The 17,222-nt window shown below is 51.6% G+C and overlaps 8 protein-coding genes across 8 annotated transcripts; 3 read left to right on the forward strand and 5 right to left on the reverse strand.

Moving 5' to 3' along the window:
• Positions 1-37: 37 nt before the first annotated feature.
• On the reverse strand, positions 38-568 carry Z520_00781 (uncharacterized protein; the record flags this gene model as incomplete). Its single annotated transcript, XM_016771301.1, has 1 exon — positions 38-568. One exon carries the CDS (start codon positions 566-568, stop codon positions 38-40), a length of 531 nt encoding a protein of 176 aa, XP_016638211.1.
• A 772-nt stretch (positions 569-1,340) lies between these two features.
• Positions 1,341-4,820, forward strand: Z520_00782 (uncharacterized protein; the record flags this gene model as incomplete). Its single annotated transcript, XM_016771302.1, has 2 exons — positions 1,341-1,753; positions 1,805-4,820. The coding sequence occupies 2 exons, from the start codon at positions 1,341-1,343 to the stop codon at positions 4,818-4,820; spliced, it is 3,429 nt and encodes a 1,142-aa protein (XP_016638212.1).
• A 622-nt stretch (positions 4,821-5,442) lies between these two features.
• Z520_00783 (uncharacterized protein) lies at positions 5,443-6,384 on the reverse strand (the record flags this gene model as incomplete). The annotated part of the gene is made up of 1 exon (XM_016771303.1): positions 5,443-6,384. One exon carries the CDS (start codon positions 6,382-6,384, stop codon positions 5,443-5,445), a length of 942 nt encoding a protein of 313 aa, XP_016638213.1.
• A 107-nt stretch (positions 6,385-6,491) lies between these two features.
• Positions 6,492-7,004, reverse strand: Z520_00784 (uncharacterized protein; the record flags this gene model as incomplete). Its single annotated transcript, XM_016771304.1, has 1 exon — positions 6,492-7,004. One exon carries the CDS (start codon positions 7,002-7,004, stop codon positions 6,492-6,494), a length of 513 nt encoding a protein of 170 aa, XP_016638214.1.
• A 501-nt stretch (positions 7,005-7,505) lies between these two features.
• Positions 7,506-10,053, forward strand: Z520_00785 (uncharacterized protein; the record flags this gene model as incomplete). The annotated part of the gene is made up of 6 exons (XM_016771305.1): positions 7,506-7,743; positions 7,808-8,461; positions 8,521-8,828; positions 8,875-9,310; positions 9,373-9,673; positions 9,780-10,053. The coding sequence occupies 6 exons, from the start codon at positions 7,506-7,508 to the stop codon at positions 10,051-10,053; spliced, it is 2,211 nt and encodes a 736-aa protein (XP_016638215.1).
• Positions 10,054-10,375: 322 nt separating this feature from the next.
• On the reverse strand, positions 10,376-12,511 carry Z520_00786 (uncharacterized protein; the record flags this gene model as incomplete). Its single annotated transcript, XM_016771306.1, has 1 exon — positions 10,376-12,511. One exon carries the CDS (start codon positions 12,509-12,511, stop codon positions 10,376-10,378), a length of 2,136 nt encoding a protein of 711 aa, XP_016638216.1.
• Positions 12,512-13,111: 600 nt separating this feature from the next.
• On the forward strand, positions 13,112-14,200 carry Z520_00787 (uncharacterized protein; the record flags this gene model as incomplete). The annotated part of the gene is made up of 1 exon (XM_016771307.1): positions 13,112-14,200. The coding sequence occupies one exon, from the start codon at positions 13,112-13,114 to the stop codon at positions 14,198-14,200; it is 1,089 nt and encodes a 362-aa protein (XP_016638217.1).
• A 1,286-nt stretch (positions 14,201-15,486) lies between these two features.
• On the reverse strand, positions 15,487-16,971 carry Z520_00788 (uncharacterized protein; the record flags this gene model as incomplete). The annotated part of the gene is made up of 4 exons (XM_016771308.1): positions 15,487-16,354; positions 16,407-16,669; positions 16,724-16,752; positions 16,809-16,971. 4 exons carry the CDS (start codon positions 16,969-16,971, stop codon positions 15,487-15,489), a joined length of 1,323 nt encoding a protein of 440 aa, XP_016638218.1.
• Positions 16,972-17,222: the final 251 nt, after the last annotated feature.

Here is a 17,222-nt window from a genome sequence, read left to right on the forward strand (position 1 = left end):
GCCCTCATACCCCCGTGTTCTCTTCCCTTTCCGTCTACTATGCTCTCGGGGGAGGCTCCTCGGGATACGACTCTGCGCCCTCTGGAATCGGCACCAAGGCGCTCTTGGTCCAGATATGCGTGGCCTCGCTGAAAATGTCTCCATCGATGCCCTCCAGACACCCTCCCTTGATGGCGACGTGGCTCGCGTCACCCGACGGACTGACGCTGACATTCATGATCCGAGTCCCGCACTTTTTGCAATAGTAGCACTTTTTGGGACGGCCCGATGTCGTTCTCGAGTGCTCATAAACCCCGACCAAATCGCTCTCTCCCCTCGTCGCCGTATCTCCCCCGTCCGGAGCCGGCTGCTGCTGCTGGTCCGGCGCGGATGATGATGCCGAGTCAGAACCCGCCGAGTCCCGCGCTGAGCTCTGAGAAAGCAGATCAAAGTGTGGGAAGATGGCCGAGATGCCAAAGGCGCTTGCGCTTTGGCGGCGGCACTCGTGGCAGTGGCAGATGTACCACTTGATGGGCTTTTCCTGGGGCGTGCGAAAGCGGACGCTGCCGCATTGGCAGCGGCCTTCCATTTTGTGCAAGGCGCGATGTGCTGGAGGGAGGGAAATAGAGGGGACTATTAGGAATCCCTTTTCACCTCCCGTGATCTAGTATATCTAGAGCAGAGAAGTAGAGAATGTTTGTCGCGATGTCCCGGGAAACATCTGCAGAGAGGGGGTCAGAGGAGACGATGGATTATTATGTAATGGGCTTGTTTCTGTTCAACTGCCGTGTCTCGACATACGCACCGAGGCTCCCAGTCGTATGAGTTTTACTACAGGTGCTTAAGTATCTCTATACCTACCTACCTAGGTAGGTATTTCCCCGGGAATTCTATCTCCCTCGCGACCTTGCGAACATCCTGCCCCATGTTCACTCAGAGCAGATACTGCTCAATGACGCTCCCTGTCAATTAGTACCTCGTCAAATTGAGAGGGAGCCTCATTGAGCACCAAATGGGGGCCAATTTTAGCCCGTCCCTGGAGCGGCTTGGGCCATACTGCCCCTTCCCGGCTCGAACCCATTCAGATCAGCTGTTGAAACTGCTGTATCTATGTTTCTCTGCTGTTACATGGAACTCTCCTCCCATCTTATTTCGGAACGTTTGAGGTTAACCGTCGATACGCCTTGCGTAGAGAACGAAACAGAAGTCACAACAGTGGTCTTTGATAATGCAGGCACTGCCCCAACCAGCCACTCAACGTGGCGCAGCCACAATCACGCACCCTCGCATATATCCCATGGTGCGCCCGTCACAACGTCTTTGATTCCTCCTCTAGAGCAGATCCTGTTCCATTTTCAGAGATGATTGACCCCGTGAGCGCCCTAGGTGCGGCAAGCAGCGTCCTACAGTTCCTCGACTTCGCAGCGAAAGTGGTGACAAAGGGAAACCAAATCTATCGTGCTGGTGATGGCGTGCTGAAGGAGCATCAGGATCTTAGCCTCGTCACTTCAGACTTATTGCTCATGAAGACGAAACTCGAACAGCTGGGACCAGATGAGACGGTCCCGGGAGAACTGCTATCAGCTTCCTCGGAACTAGCCGACAGGCTCCTCAGAAGACTCAATCAGGCTCAGGCCCAAGGCAAATTACGAAGATGGAAGAGCCTTCGTCAAGCATTGAAATGTGTCTGCTCAAAGAAAGAAGTAGACGACATGGCAAATCGGCTGGCAATGTTTCGCCAACAGATTGAGCTACGCTTGATGACATCCGTCAGGTGTGCTGCTTGTCCCCTCAAACACCGTGTCTACGAGGCTGACTATTGAAGCACGGAAATCAATCAGAATTTGGTGTGTCAGACAGAAGCCACTGATAAGATCAATGAGCAGGCAAGGACCCTTTCGTCGATCCAAAATAACATTGGCCAAATCAAATCCAAGGTGGAGGACGTAGCCGAAGTGGTCGGCAGAGAACAGGTTGTGAGGAACGAATTCATCAATGCATCTCTTGACAACGCAACGACAACGCTGACGAAGCTCATCGACGAATACGGCTTGAATCTGCAGAAAACTCTTGAGTACCTTCGGACTCTAAGCCCTCCACAAAGTTTGCCAGCGAATGCCACACTGCCAGCGAACAACCCAGAAACTACCAAAGGAGCCATCTTGCAAAGCTTCGCATATCAAAGCATGAACGTTCGTCCGGAGGCTGTGGCTATTGCCCACGCAGAAACCTTCAAATGGCTTTTTTTGCGTTCAGAAGAGGTCCAAAGACCGTGGGACGACTTCATCGAGTGGCTTCAATTCAAGAACGACATCTATTGGATGACCGGCAAAGCTGCGAGTGGCAAGAGCACTCTTTTCAAGTATATCCTGGAAAACGAGAATACTCGACAACTGTTGAAGGTGTGGGGAGGCGATTCGGAAGTTGTTATAGCCAGCTTCTTCTTTTGGTCGCTCGGGAACAGCATGCAGAGGTCGCAATGTGGCCTATTGCAGTCACTAATCTACAGCATCTTGCAGCAAAGGCCGAATATGATCAGCGAAGTGCTCCCGAGTCTGTGGCAACAACTGCATCACCAGCCATTAAATTTCTTCAAGTCACTGGGAGCGGCGTGGCATGTGTGGTCAGTCAACGATCTCAGGCATATTTTGACCGCACTCATAAACCAGAACGAAAGCCGGCTCAAATTCTGCTTGTTCATTGACGGCCTAGATGAATTTGACGGTGACCACCGCGAAATCGCAGACTTCTGCTACCGGCTGTGCCAGAATTCGAACGTCAAGATTTGTCTTTCCAGTCGTCCTCTCATGGTTTTCGAAGAGGCCTTCGGCAGCTATTCTCATCTTCGACTGCAAGATTTGACTCGGAAGGACATTGAAAGATACGTATTCGACAATCTTTCAAATCATCCAAGGTGCAAGATCTCACAGGATCTTTCTTCACAAGTTCTTTCCCTAACAGAAGAGGTGGTCAAGCGAGCTTCCGGCGTATTCCTGTGGGTTGTACTGGTTGTGAGATCTTTGCAAGCTGGCATGACCAATCACGACACATCCTCTGACCTTCAAAAACGTCTCAATGAGCTGCCGCTGGAGCTTGACGGGATGTATTCCATGATGCTCCAGAACATCGAACCTCATTTTTACCAACAACAAGCAAGCCGTTTACTACAATTGGTGTACCACGCCAAAGGCTCGCTTTCAATGCTGGGACTCTCATTCGCAGACGATACTCGGACAGAGATCCCGTCTAATCGCGATTTATTCGCCACGTCTGCAGCCGAACTTCAAGATCGAATCACTACGACAAGTGCCCGTTGCAAAAGCCGTTGTGCAGGCCTCCTCGAGGCCGTTCGGTCGTCAAGATCGAGGGAACAGGATGGTTGTGATCAGAGTTGCCCGGATGTGAACTTTCTTCATCTGACCGTTCGGGAATTCCTTGAGAAGCCCGAAGTATGGCGCCTTCTGTTGCGCCGCACCGCAGAAACTGACTTCGATGCAAACCGAGCATTGGTTCGAGCCTCTATTGTAATGTTCAAGCTGCATCAGAGTGCTCCAGCAGTTGAAAATGCCGGCTTTGGGGACAGATGCACTTCCATGAACTCTCATTTCAACGACTCTATATTTTATGCTCGCCAAGCGGAGGCTAGTGGCGGTCGACCACTATTGACATTGATGGACGAGATCGAGAGCCTCGGTCAGCATAGTCTTATGACCCAGCATTCCGGGCAAAAACAGCCATTTATTAACTTCTTGATATCTAACGGTTTGACTCTCTCTGTGAAAGCTAAATATGGTGAAAGGCTTCTCCAAATCGACCGAGCGTCTTCGCAGTCTCTGCTTGAATCCGCCCTGAGTGACTTCAGAGATATCGCCGGATTCGTTCCATCAATGATAGCTCTTCTTTTGCAAGCCGGCCTGAATCCAAATCAGCGCCTGCGCCGGTGCCACGTTCATACGGTATGGACCTCTTTCCTGAACACGATCGTCAAATTAGCAAGTCATGCAGATTGGGACGAAAAGAAACCCGAGCTTCTCAAGCCCTGCCTGGATGTTTGTGAGCTATTTCTGCTTTATGGAGCAAATGAACTGCTTCACGAGTGTGATACTGAGCCTACGGGGGGAGTTATCAAGGTGCACTGGCACTGTCCCTGCTGGGAAGAGTCTGATTTTGGCATTTTGGCTGAATCGGCAGGAAACTTTGGCAAGGCACTTTTTCAGAAACTGCTGTGCCTCCTACCAAATGACAAAGCCAAGCACTTAGAGGACCTCAGAATCCAAGCACAGAAGACCCATCCTCATCCAAGGATGCCGCAACAGGACTCCGTCGGTCCACGAAAAGGACGGCGTCATGACACCAACAGTTCCCATTTTCCAGATGCGTCTTCTAAAGCCTCTCGCCGAGTGCCAAAACAGCGACGAAGGAATGAACAGCCACCCTATGAGAATCGACGGAATCAACGGTCGTCGTATGAGCCTCGGAGGAATCAAGGCACCCATTCGTGGCACAGGAGGGCTTCGGAGCACAATTCCGAGTGGAACTATCCGTCCAATCGAACCGAAGGGCGGGATCGAATGCAAAGGGAGAATTTCGGCTCCTATGAAGCTAGCTACAGAAATCACCAGAGCTATTTGCTTCCCCAACCTCGACATCCACCCTATTTCTTCCACGACCAAGGCATAGGAGTTCGCGACAACCGTGAAAATCATCATACAGGGTTTGAGGAAGGTTTGACCATCTCAAATACGGGCCAAGTCTCCTCGTCTAGAGGAGGCAGGAAAAGAGACCGATCACCAGAATTTTATGATGGTGGGCGGTCAAGGTCCAAGCGTCGGTGGTTATGAATACGTAATTTGTGGGCATTTGGGAATTGCCTAAAGAGGGCGGGTCCGGTGCCCAGTGTGAAAGGGAAGGGAATATTGAGTGCTCTGAGAGCATGAAATGAGGGAATGGATCGTAGGGATCTCAAAGCTGGAGGTGTCCGTGTTGAAAAAGCGTTAAAGACCCCGGGGTGGAGGTTCTAGTTCATTGTTCTGTCCGGGTGGATGATTCAAACGTTCTCTTTTTCCTGGTGGGGCTCGGAATGTAGAGAACCTTGCAAGGGTTGGAATTCTGAATACCTTGCTGTAAAGCCGGGCATAGCAAACAAGTCGACAAATGTACCGAGTACACTTGACACCGATAAGCATTACAAATCACTGCAACAGGAGATCAATATACTGTTTATTGCCTCTTGTTTAGATGATAATGAGATTGAATCAATTGACTGAGAGCGGTATGCGTCGTCTATTTGGACTATTGGCGTTGAACACCGTCAATTGTCCCTACAGACAAGGCCACTTGAAAGTCTATATCAACAACCCTCTCCACCCTGGCCCAAAAGGGCCAAGACTGAGAACTTTTTTCTCTGAAATAGCTAGACCAATGTCTCTTCTTGCCCCCGCTTCTTCTCACTGTTACTATTTACTACCGAGCAGTGTGGCCCCCCAGCCAAGCCGACCTCTCCTCCATAAACTCTTCGACCTCCTTCTGGGTCCTGACCGATTTTGTCAAGGGCACAGCTCTGTGCAATATAGGATCCACTTGTTTAACAGATAACACCTCATATACCATATTCCTCACATTCGGAGCCAAGGACTCGATCGCCCCGTTCATCTGCGACAGTAAGCTGATTAAGTCGCTGCGCTGTTCAGAAACCCTCGATTTATGGCTTTCAATCGCAGAGCCTGTAGGAGGGATGGCAAGAGTGTTGATCAGACGATCCAAGGACTGAATCCACAACTCGAGCTCGCTGATACGGGTCTGTCTTGCGATTTCCAGTTGCCGCCCAGTGCTTCGCGGCAACGGAGTGAAGACATACTCCAACCCTTCTGACAGTTGCGCGAAGGTTGGGATAATTGGATCCAGGAAGGATGGGCGTGGTTTTGGAACGAGACTTGACTTTAGGTCCGCCAATGCCCTTGCACCTTGTGTTTGCCGCTTTATGTTGATAGAAGCGATTGTAGGCGGGAGTTCCTTTCGAGAAATACGTGGCTGAAAGCTGGGGGAAGGTGCTGGTGCCACGCCTGCGGAAACGGCTCTGACACGAGGGCGAACGTCGTGGTCGGGGAGAATGGAAGGCATGGCAGAGGCTGCCGTGTTTGCGCCCGTGGAAATCGTGTTGAGCACGACTAATGGCGCACGATATGCGGCAACAGATTGGATTTCTCTTGAATCCAGACCTCTCGTTCTTGTTGTTGGTGTTTCGGCTAGGAATCCGCTGGGACTCTCAAGGCTATCATCGATGTCCATCAGAGGTGCAGGAGGGACTGTCTCTTTTTTAGGCTGCAACAGCATTGAATGCATAGCTTCCACAAGACGCTCGAGAGACGAGTTCGACTTTACCATGTTATCATGAAATTCTTGCATCTTCTCCGCTTGAGTCTTGTTGTGGGCGTGTATCTTTTCAGCTTGTCAGCTTCGGGCCAGGTTGCCAATACACCGTTCAAATCTCCCACAATGGAGCCACAGCAACCTTACCAGTGGAAGGCACCCAGAACCATATTTATGTTATCAACGTGAGATTGTAATCTGTCGCGGTATGTCTTCAGTGAGTCTTTGTCCATATCCCATCGGATCTTTGCCCAGTTAGAGGTGACTGCATCTCTCAGCTGCCTCCTTCTTTTTTGGACTCCTCGGCCGGAGTCAGAGTCACGCTCGTTATCATAGATCATGGCGTTATCGCGGTATCGCTTAGTGGCATTGTCCAGGTCTTCTAGCGTCATTGCACAGTTCTGTATCATTTGATCCAAAGACTGCTGCATTTCCCGGCCATGACTGTCGCTAGATCCAGATATTGAAGCTGCCTTCGAGATGTCTTCTGCTACATGGCGTAAATGATCCAGAGCACAACGTAAGCCAAACAAGACGTGTTCTAGTTCCTTTAGTTCGCGACTTGCATTCCGTCTGCCTGAGGTCAAGGTTCCATAGAGTTTGTATGACAGTTGCGAGAGCAGGATTATGTCACCGACACCGAAGCCGAACGACATCGCTGTGAAGTGATCTGTCAGGCTGGACTCGGGATCGCATCATAAAACGAGAAGAATGATGAGGACCAACCTAGCCGTGAATCCGGCTCGAGGCAGATGGACAAGTAACACAATCACCAGCACTTGCCTTCCGAGCACCGCGCGATGGGTATTTACAAGTCTCGATACTGTGATGCGGCTGACTTCTTTCGTGTTTCACATGAAGGGTCGCGGGGCTCCGATAGTGCTCGAGGCTGTCTCGTCCAGTGTCTGTCGCCTTTTTCTTGGCCTGCATATCGAAGCGGACATCTTATTCGTGGGTTCAACGATTCAAGTAGGCAGACAGCGCGCCCCATGAGGGGCGAGTACCTCATCAGGTGAGGCTGAGTCAAGCGAGATGCTTGTCATTTCATCCGCAGTTGGTGCCTTCCAGCCTGAGAACATAAAAGTCAGGCTCGACTTCTACTTTTCTCTGTTGCGCGCCCCAGGGAGAAAAGAGGCTCTGGTTGATATTGATCAAAAATGGCCACAGAGAAAGTCCATGAAGTCTCTGATGCTACGCCCCCACAGGTACGCCTTCGAATTCAAGGTCTGCGGCCAAAGTCTCAGGACAAGATATGTCAAAGCCTCGGGGAATCGAAGAATGGAACTTCTCACGGAGATATGACTGGAGATTGTGTTGCGGTGATCGAGACATCAGAAGAAACCATTTGCTTGCCTGGCGATCTGCCAGTTTCAGCGCTATGGGACAAGTTACGAGGTTTGTCGCTGTCCTCTGGCCCTTCTATTATAATTTCCACAGATCAAGGCTAACCAAATTGTAGAGCTCGGATACTATGGTCCCGATTCAATCTCTTGCAACGGGGATGTGTGGAAGCCTGGCTGCTCCAAGCCGCAAGTCCTGGAATTCGACCAAATTAAAGTGGTCCAAGACCACTTTTCCAGCACCAGCGAATGCATTCATCTTGACGAGAGACTCATTGACTACACCAACCGATTTTTTGGGAGGCAGATCCAACTTAACATAGATGAAAACGATTCGAACGATTACGGCGTCAAGATCAACAACCTAAAGGATACGCGTGGCTTGAAGATCATATTTCATCGAACAGTGCGGATGCCAGATGATGACAGGATCCACCAGCTACCTGGCTCTCTTGGAGCTTTCCCCCTTCACAGTGTTGCAGAATATTCCGACAGGTTGCCCGATGCGATTGTGCAGGAGGGTGGTGTTTTCATGCCGATGTGGCAACGAGAGGCACTTTGGATGAGCCTCGAAGCACCATACGGCACATATTATGCATTAAGATTCTTTGTGGGGCGTATTAATGCTGTCTCTGGTCTTGAAATGAGTGAGACAAAAGAAGCGCCAGGAGATATGGAAGGTACTCAAGACTATGTGATCGTCCCAGGTCAGGAGTGGCTCGATGGAATTTGCATCGCACCTGGGATCGTCAGACAATTTGTTGCCATGCCATGTAAGTGCCCTCTCAATTGGTTCTCAAAAGGCGAGCTTTGTCTCGTTAACCGCTACCAGTGGGGTCTGGTTATACTGTCGAGGGTCAGAAGACAGGGCAAGAGAGGCACGGAGGTCTGCAGATCGAGATAATTCCTTCCTTGGAGAGGAACCTGCGCACCTGGATCAAAGATCAAAATGGATATCTCAGTGCATCAGAGCTTCAAGACTATCTTCAGAACAATAGCCTCGACGAGTTCAAAACGCCACGTGAGTTAGGGCTTGGAGTGGGCGACACGATAAGGCTGTACCCACAGGAAGTGTTTGAACTTGTCCCGTCGACATTGATTGATATGATTCCAGGAGAACAGTTAGAAGATGACGCCCCAGTAAGTATCTTATGATTCGGTGGCGACGTCTCGTTAATCAGGCCAGGCGTTCACCTCGACGTACCACGATGCCTTCATTGTTAGTGATGCTAGACGCAAGAACAAGCAGAAGAAAAAGAAATCTATCTCTCTTTCTTTTGACTCTTATAGAACTGGAACTATTACGGATGACGATGGCAGCTCTGTTGGAGAAAAAGACCTTTGGTCCATGGGAATGTCTGACGGGAGGATAACCTTAGGGGAGACCTCTTATGAACAAATTTGGGAAACCCCTATGGGGCAAATTGAAGAAGCCACTTCGCACATGAGAATTGCTGATGGGATTGCTAACCTTCAGGATCTACTGGCCCCTGATGAAAAAATCGGTGGATCCTCTTTTGAGCAAGGTGAACCAATACAAGAAGCATCGCAGGCAGAAAAGAAACCCACGATCACGACCAAAGACCTCAAAGCAATGGGGCTCGCCGCGGGCGGCAAGCTAGGTAAGTCGCCATCGCATCTCTCGTCAGCTACGGGTACAACTCATATCCCTCCTTTCCTGCAGTGCAAGACATCTATCGCGACTGGCATCCAGCGCACATCTGGAATACAAAAGCAACGAGGCTCGTGCATGTTCACATCCTGGACCCGGCTTCCTACGAAGCCGTCACCCACATCGTCCCGCCGCCGCCACCGATCGATGCGATGGGCTACATTGAAGAGGGCGGTTCTTTCTTCGTGGTGGAAGAGCAACCCGAGAATCGCGTTGATGGGGGAGACTTTGACAACGTCAAGTCTGTCTCTGCGATGGATAAGGATCAAGGCGTGAGGACCGAGCCGTCGCTCGATCCAACTCAACCGACCCGGTGCAAATGTGGAGTCAGACTCTGTGACTGCGTGTAAGACTGCCCCTGATCTTGAAATCAAGCTTTCTTTACTTTTGGGCTGACACTAAAGCCGACGACAAAAAAGTGTCCGTCCATGTGATCATCAGTTCTGCAACGTCTGCGTCCGTGAAGTCGACCCGACGTCGTCCATCACCGGCTCCTTCGCGTCAGTGGAGCCATGGTCGGGAGACAAATGGTTTTGTCCGACATGTAAGGCGGCAGTGTCCTACGTCGCGGGATTCTCGGCGCCCATGAACCTACCCGGAGAAGAAAGCGTCAAGGTCAGGCTGCCGGTCCATGTGCTCGAGATCAAGGACGGGAGAGTTGCGTTTAAGAGTATTCGGCAATTTAGGATCTGAGCAGATGGAACACAAAGCAATTTCAGGAGGCTGTTACAAAGCCTAAACTAATTTTGAGCAACGAAGTGTTGTTAATTGATCGACACAGGGACAAATCGTCCTCGTGGGTTGCCATCCCCACAACAGGCGAATAAGAGCAGTCTTTATAGCGTCTCATAATGGATATCTCGTTGAAAATATTTTTGCTATCTTCTTCGTATGTCTTACTCACATTAGAGCACGGTCTGGATCAACCCAATTCGGTCTCAGAATCGACCAAAGAAAGAGGAATGCGCGGTCTAGACTCGATTCCAGCTTTTTCAGAAAACGCGTGCCGCTTCGGTCAATGTATCACTTTCACATATCCCGATGGCCGACCGTCTTCCCCGCTCCGTGCAATGACCATGACCATCGTACCGTCTCGGGCGATCTTGCCGACTACGCGGCTGCGGTCGTCCTGCACTGGTGGCGGAAGCGTTGGGTATTCACAGACGAAATTTGAGACGTTGTTTTCTCCGGTCGTCGCCGCTGTGAGTGCTTCGATCGAGATCAGTGACGAAGGGACACGTTGACCGTCGATGTATATCTCCAGAATGGGGCCAGAAGAAGTCTCGCCGGAGTCTGGTGCCGCAGACACAGACCCCTCGATAGAAACGACCAGGTTGCCATCTTGACCCGGGCTAGTAGCACACCTCGTAATTGCCAGTTTGGGTCTTGGTTTGGACAATACTTGTACCCGAGGGGGAATTTCGTCTGATGGTAAAAGCGGCGTCAATGGTGGCGCAACTCTCCTCTTGCTTTGCTGTTCATATGCATAACCGGCTTGCAGCAAGTCGGGATCATTGTAAGCCCGACCCAAGAACGTCAAGCCCATGGGCATCTTCGAGTCCTCCAAAATCCCCATTGGGACGGTTACACTCGGTATGCCCAAGTGCCGCAACGCCCTATTGCCATGGCTGTACTTGACTCCGTCCGTCCAAGCATGTCGTGCGCTGTTGTCGTCAATGTCGGCGTCGGCGCGGGCAACGTCGCCTGCGGCAGGGAAGGCAACCAAATCGTAGTTGTGAGCGGACATCCAATCCTCGAAGAAGCGGATTCGGATCTGTTCGAGAGCCCGCACGGCATTCTCGAGATGAGGAACGTCGTAGATGGCGCTGCTCTTGCCCCGTCTGCTACTCGCGGTCGACGACCGATCGGTAACAACGTAGCCTGCCAACTTCGCCCAATGGACGGCATTGGCTGGTTCGGTGAACTTGACTTGGGGGTTGTCGCGTGGTAAGTGAGGGAAGATCCGTTTCGGATCCACTTGGGACAAGGACTGGATGTGCCGGTCGTGGTTGTTCTGCAGAAAGTCCTCCCAGGCATGGGCAATGAGAAGTCCTCGCTCGGTTGCGTTCCAGTTGTCTGGGAGGTAAGGGAGAGATGACGAAGATATCTTGTCATCGTTGTTGGGCTGTCGCAGCATTTCCTCGTATATCTGCAGGACTGGGAGATCTGGGATGGTCTCGACGATTGCACCGGCGGCCTCGAGGTCCGCTCGTGCCTGGAGCCACAGCGGCTCGATTGCACGGGATACATATGGTCCGCCGTCCTGCTGCTTGAGGTATATCTGCGGAACTGCGATTCGCTTCCCGTTGAGGTATCCAGCGTTGAGTTTGGCAGGGGCTAAAGGTCTTGGAACGCCAGACCACGGAGACGCTGGAAGCTGTGTAAACGGTTGATCTCTCCAGAAATCCCCAATGGTCTCGGAGTCCTGTCTGGTAAGCACATCCACCAGGACGAACATGTCATCCATGCTGCGTGTATGGGGAACTACAATATCACAGGTGGGATACAGTGGCCAATTGCCGCGTATGGATATAAGTCCTCGCGAAGGAGTATACGCAACCAATGCGTTGTTTGAAGCTGGAGAGCGGCCAGACGACACCGTCTCCTCGCCCATACCAAAGGCGGAAAAGGATGCTGCAACAGAGACGCCGCTCCCATTGGAAGACCCAGATCCAAAGGCAGCTGGGAGATAGTCTTTGTTATACGGGCTCTCTGCCCTCCCATACACGCCGCGGAGCATTCCGCCGTATGCCATGGGACACATGTTCGTCCGACCCATCAGGACGGCGCCAGCTTCCCGCAGAGCTCTGACGGTGAATGCGTCTTCGTTGGCGACAAGGTTTTCAAAAGCTTCCGAGCCGCTAGCCACAGTCATCCCACGAACTTTGTAGCTGTCCTTCACGGTGAAGGGAATCCCTTCGAGGAGGCCATTTGCTTGGCCAGCGGCACGACGATCGTCCGCAGCGGCTGCTTCTTCAAACACATCCTCGTTGATCAATGGGATTGAGTTGAGGGCGGTGTTTCTGCAGTCGTAGGTATTGATGCGCAGCAGATATTTGGCAACCAAGTCGACTGAAGTCAACTTTCCGCTAGATAGAGCTTTCGACAAGTCGGCAATGGATGCGTCGACGATACTGTCGTTGAGTGTCATGTTGTTTGAGTTCTATCTAGGGATAAACCTGGGGCCCGAGAGTATCAAGCCTGAAGATTGCAGGACTGGAGGGAGAGCAAGGATTTTTCAGGATTCTGCAGCTAAAGTCGGAGGAGGCCGTTGGTTCATACCTTTGACATTGTTCCCTCAAGCCTGCCACATTTTCTGCCCTATTACTCGATGGAAACACACCATATATGGCATGAAGCAGCGGTACAGCGTTGATGTCCACGGCTATCACACTCCAGACTAACAGCTTTTGATATATGGAGCCGAAGTGAAAGAGGTACAAAACCTTCTAGTCTGGTCTAACCTCTTTCAGAAGGTTCTACCGGCGCAGCCCCTGAGTGAGATATGCTATTTAAACCCCACTGAACATGGTCAGCCGAGCGGCATAGACACCAACCAAGTTGCAGCCAATGGCGTCAAGTTGCGCTCTATCGCGCTGCTCCCGGAGTCAACATGCACACTGTGTCGACATTGCCCTTTGTTCGGAATATATCTTGTCTGAGTCACCGGGCACCTCAAGTTCAACCGACATTATTCTGTCGAAAAGTCCACAGATCCTGGGCAGCGACAACAACAATAATACCATCGAGAATGCCGGCTGCAAGACACGTTTCGGACATGCCTGACCAGCCTCACCAGCAGCCCCCGAAAGCCCACCATCATGGTGGCTTTCGAATGCCAGCGGAAAGAGCGCGCCACTCACACACCCTGATGGCTTTTCCCAGCATTGAATCGGCAGAAAGCGCAGAGCATCTGGAGGCCCTACAATCCGAAGTGACAAGCATCGCCAATGCGATCTCCCGCTTCGAGCCCGTCCACCTCTACGCCCGGGAGGAACTCATCTCACAGGCAACAGCCATGGTTAGCAGCAATGTCTCAGTCAAGCCAGCGATGGTCAGCGAGCTCTGGATTCGGGACAGCGGGCCGGTCTTCGTGCAAGACTTGTCGACAGGCAAACGGACCGCTGTCAAGTTCAATTTCAATTACTGGGGCGGCAAGCTCCCCGCGATTGGCGACGAGGGCATCGCGGCCCAAATAGCCACACACGCAAACGAAGCCTCCGTATCCTCGAAACTGACCATGGAAGGAGGCGGCATCGAGCACGACGGCGAAGGAACATTTCTGGGTACGGAGAGCTGCATCATCAACGACAACCGGAACCCTGGACTCTCCAAGTCGGACGCCGAAGCTGAGCTTGAAGACAAGCTTGGAGTCACGCACTTCATTTGGATTCCTGGCGTCAAGGGCTACGACATTACAGACTACCACATCGACGCGCTAGCACGCTTCACGTCGCCGGGAGTCGTGCTCCTCAGCAAGCCCGGGCCGAACGCTCATGCCACTGCAATCGACGTCTACAACTCTGCCCGGTCTATCCTCACATCTGCGAGGGACGCGAAGGGCCGAACTTTGACGGTCCACGACTGCGAGGAGCCTGACACAACACTACTCGGCTCACCAGACAAGTTCAACGAGGTCATCGGATCGTACGCCAATTACCTCCTCGTGAACGGAGGCGTCATCGCGCCCAAATTCGGGCAGGAAAAGCAGGACACTGCGGCCTTGGAGTTGTTCAAGAGGCTGTTTCCTGACAGAGAGGTGGTGCAGGTGCCCATCAACATGTTGCCGAGGACAGGTGGCGGGATCCATTGTGCAACGCAGCAGGTTCCGGAGATCTGAAAGGTACCGTGCGCAAGGATTCTGCAGTACAGGGAAATTAACTCATGGATGTGCGGATACAAAATGTTTCTATTGTCTCTGCCTTTTTGTACGAAATGATTCTGCCCTCCTCAACTTTTCATTGATATCTTCACGTAGCGGAATATCCAACACAAAATCTCCCAACTCGATATGAGACACAATTAACCTTCATGCTACAAGGATCAGGAAGCAGCCGACATCTCATGATCCAGCGTCTCTACAAGCTGCGTCGGGGAGTGCACGTGACGAGGCTGACGGCCCCTGATTTAACATGGCTGCGGTGTCAGCAAGTGGCATCACCGTGGCATTGCTGCTGACACAGTCTGAGGAATGTACAGTATGCGGATGGCTGATCAAGGCAATAAAAGCCACACAGGGGCGAGAGGGCTGCTGTACCTGAAAGGCCACCAGAAAGGGACCAAGATACATATGTAGGACTACACCAAACAGTCGTGCACGACCTCCGCGAATGAAATGTAACCTTATGATGAGCACATGGTGCTTCCAGTGGATCGTTTTCAGACTCAGACCGATTTACGAAAGAACACAGTCCTAAGAGACTGCGCGGTCTTTTTCTTTGGTACAAAGTTGAAATGGACCAGGTCGGCCCGGGGAGAAAACCCGCTATCATGACTACGCTTTGCCTCTCCCCTACTTGTCGGGAAATTAGAGTCGACGTTGTTTTCCTTACTCATCGTCTAGCGCACTAACAATTTCCCAGAAGCAGAAGGCAAGGTTTGGAAACGAAACCGTGGCTACGTTTCCTCAAGTCTTGGAAAGCAACAAGCGGTGACATCTTCTGAGCACGGCACAGGCAATCATATTCTTCAGAGCTAATACTCTAAGTGACAAAGGAATGCTGAGTGTGGCTCGAATAAAGTCATGATTGAGGAGAGAGTGGTTTGAAGTGATGACCCTGGATGTAGGCGAAATGGTCAATGTCGCTGGGGCGAGTCTCTATAGAGAGCGAGTTCACGAGGAAGACTCTCATCCATGTAATGGGGCAGCATGTTTAAACACTTTTCGGAATTGAAGTAGAGAGGTTGGTATATGCAGGCTTCTTCCGCCCCAGCTCGGACTCCCTAAACATCGCAATGCTCCACGGTCGTGATCGTCCTATTCCGGGACCCGAAATCCTGACAAGATGTACATCCCAAATTATGACACGATGAAGACATGACACATTTTGATACAAAGCTTCAAGGCGTCGGTGCCAGCGTAGCCCACCTCTTGTTCGCTTCTGCACATGATCAAGCAGTTCCGGTCTATTTAAGGATCCTGGTGATAAGGCCAGTGGCGACTGTTCGTCCACCTTCTCGCATGTTGAATCGTTCACCAGCTTCCATAACCACCGGGTGGTGTGTCTTCAGGACCATTTCAAGGTTGTCTCCAGGCATGACCATCTTCGTTCGATCCTCAGTCCCCTCCGGGAAAAGAAGCTGTGCCGCCTCGTCTGCGGTCCGAATGTAGACTTGTGGCTTGTAGCTCTCGGTGAAGCCCGACTTTCTGCCTCCTTCCTCCTCTGTCAAGATGTAAAGCGAGACAAGCGCTTCTTGGTGAGCCTTAGCAGAACCCGGGACGGCAACCACCATTCCACGCCTGATGTCTTCCCGCTTGACACCACGTAGGAGAAGACCGGAGTTGTCACCAGCTCTTGATTCTTCGCAGGACTTCTTAAACGTTTCGATATCGGTAACCTTGGTTTTGATGACCTCTTCACGACCACCCACGATCTCGACCTCACTGTCCTTCTTCAAAACGCCTCGCATTACACGGCCAGAAGCGACGGTGCCTCTTCCTGCAATGGAAAAGACTTCTTCGACCGACATGAGGAAGGGCTTTTCGGTGTCTCGGACCGGGGTTGGAATCCAGGTATCGACAGCCTCCAAGAGAGCATCAATCCTTTCGACTCCAATCTCGGGTCTGGTGCCTTCAAGGGCGCAGAGGGCAGAGCCAAAGATGATGGGGGTGTTGTCTCCATCGAAGCCATAGGAGGACAGGAGCTCGCGCATTTCCATTTCGACAAGTTCCAACATCTCCGGGTCCTCGACGGTATCGACCTTGTTGACGAAAACAACCAGCTTTTGGACACCGACCTGACGCGCTAGTAGGAGATGCTCTCGTGTTTGAGGCCTGCACAAAGTCAATCTCATGCACGTGCCGATCGGGTATGCAGGTATCTTACATTTGGCCATCACCAGCAGCGACCACCACGACAGCACCATCCATAAGAGCAGCACCAGTGATCATGTTCTTGATATAATCAGCGTGACCAGGGCAGTCGACGTGAGAATAGTGCCGGTTGCTTGTCTCGTACTCGATGTGCGCAGTTGCGATCGTGATACCACGTTTCCGCTCTTCTGGGGCTTTGTCAATCTTGCCATAATCGAGGAACTGTGCAAGGCCTTTGTCTGCCTGTCTTTTCGTGATTGCTGCTGTAAGGGTGGTCTGGCGCGATGATAAGCCGATGATTCGATAGCAATGGACTAGCTAGGGATCTACCTTTCCATGATCGACGTGACCGATCGTACCTGGGGAGAACGGTCAGAGATCGAAGTGAGACATGAGGCAAAGACTTGTTACTGACCAACATTCACATGGGGCTTGGTCCGCTCGAAAACGGTGGCATATGCTCTGGCGGCGAATCTGTCATGGCCGAAGACTCTGTTGACGGGATTAACGCCTCGGGCGGGGGATACAATGTGCCGGGAAGTGCGCAGGAGAGAAACGACCGAGCGAGAGAAGGCCATCGCGACGCCGGAAGAAGGAAGAATGGAAGAAAGGAAGGAAGAGAATCCCCGAAACTGCAGCACGCAAAGATGGAAAGTTGATACAAGGTGCCAGGAGCAGATTCAATGCAGATGCGGACCAGAAAAATAAAATGGCCTCGAACGACCCTGCAGGGAAGCTCCAGGGCTTTGTCCAAATTGGGACTAGCTTATTTATACGGCGAAGCATGCTTGGCATTGAGTCGCCATCAAACGCAAACGCGAACTGTATC

Source organism: Fonsecaea multimorphosa (genome assembly GCF_000836435.1).
Source record: "Fonsecaea multimorphosa CBS 102226 unplaced genomic scaffold supercont1.1, whole genome shotgun sequence".
Taxonomy (NCBI): Eukaryota; Fungi; Ascomycota; class Eurotiomycetes; order Chaetothyriales; family Herpotrichiellaceae; genus Fonsecaea; species Fonsecaea multimorphosa.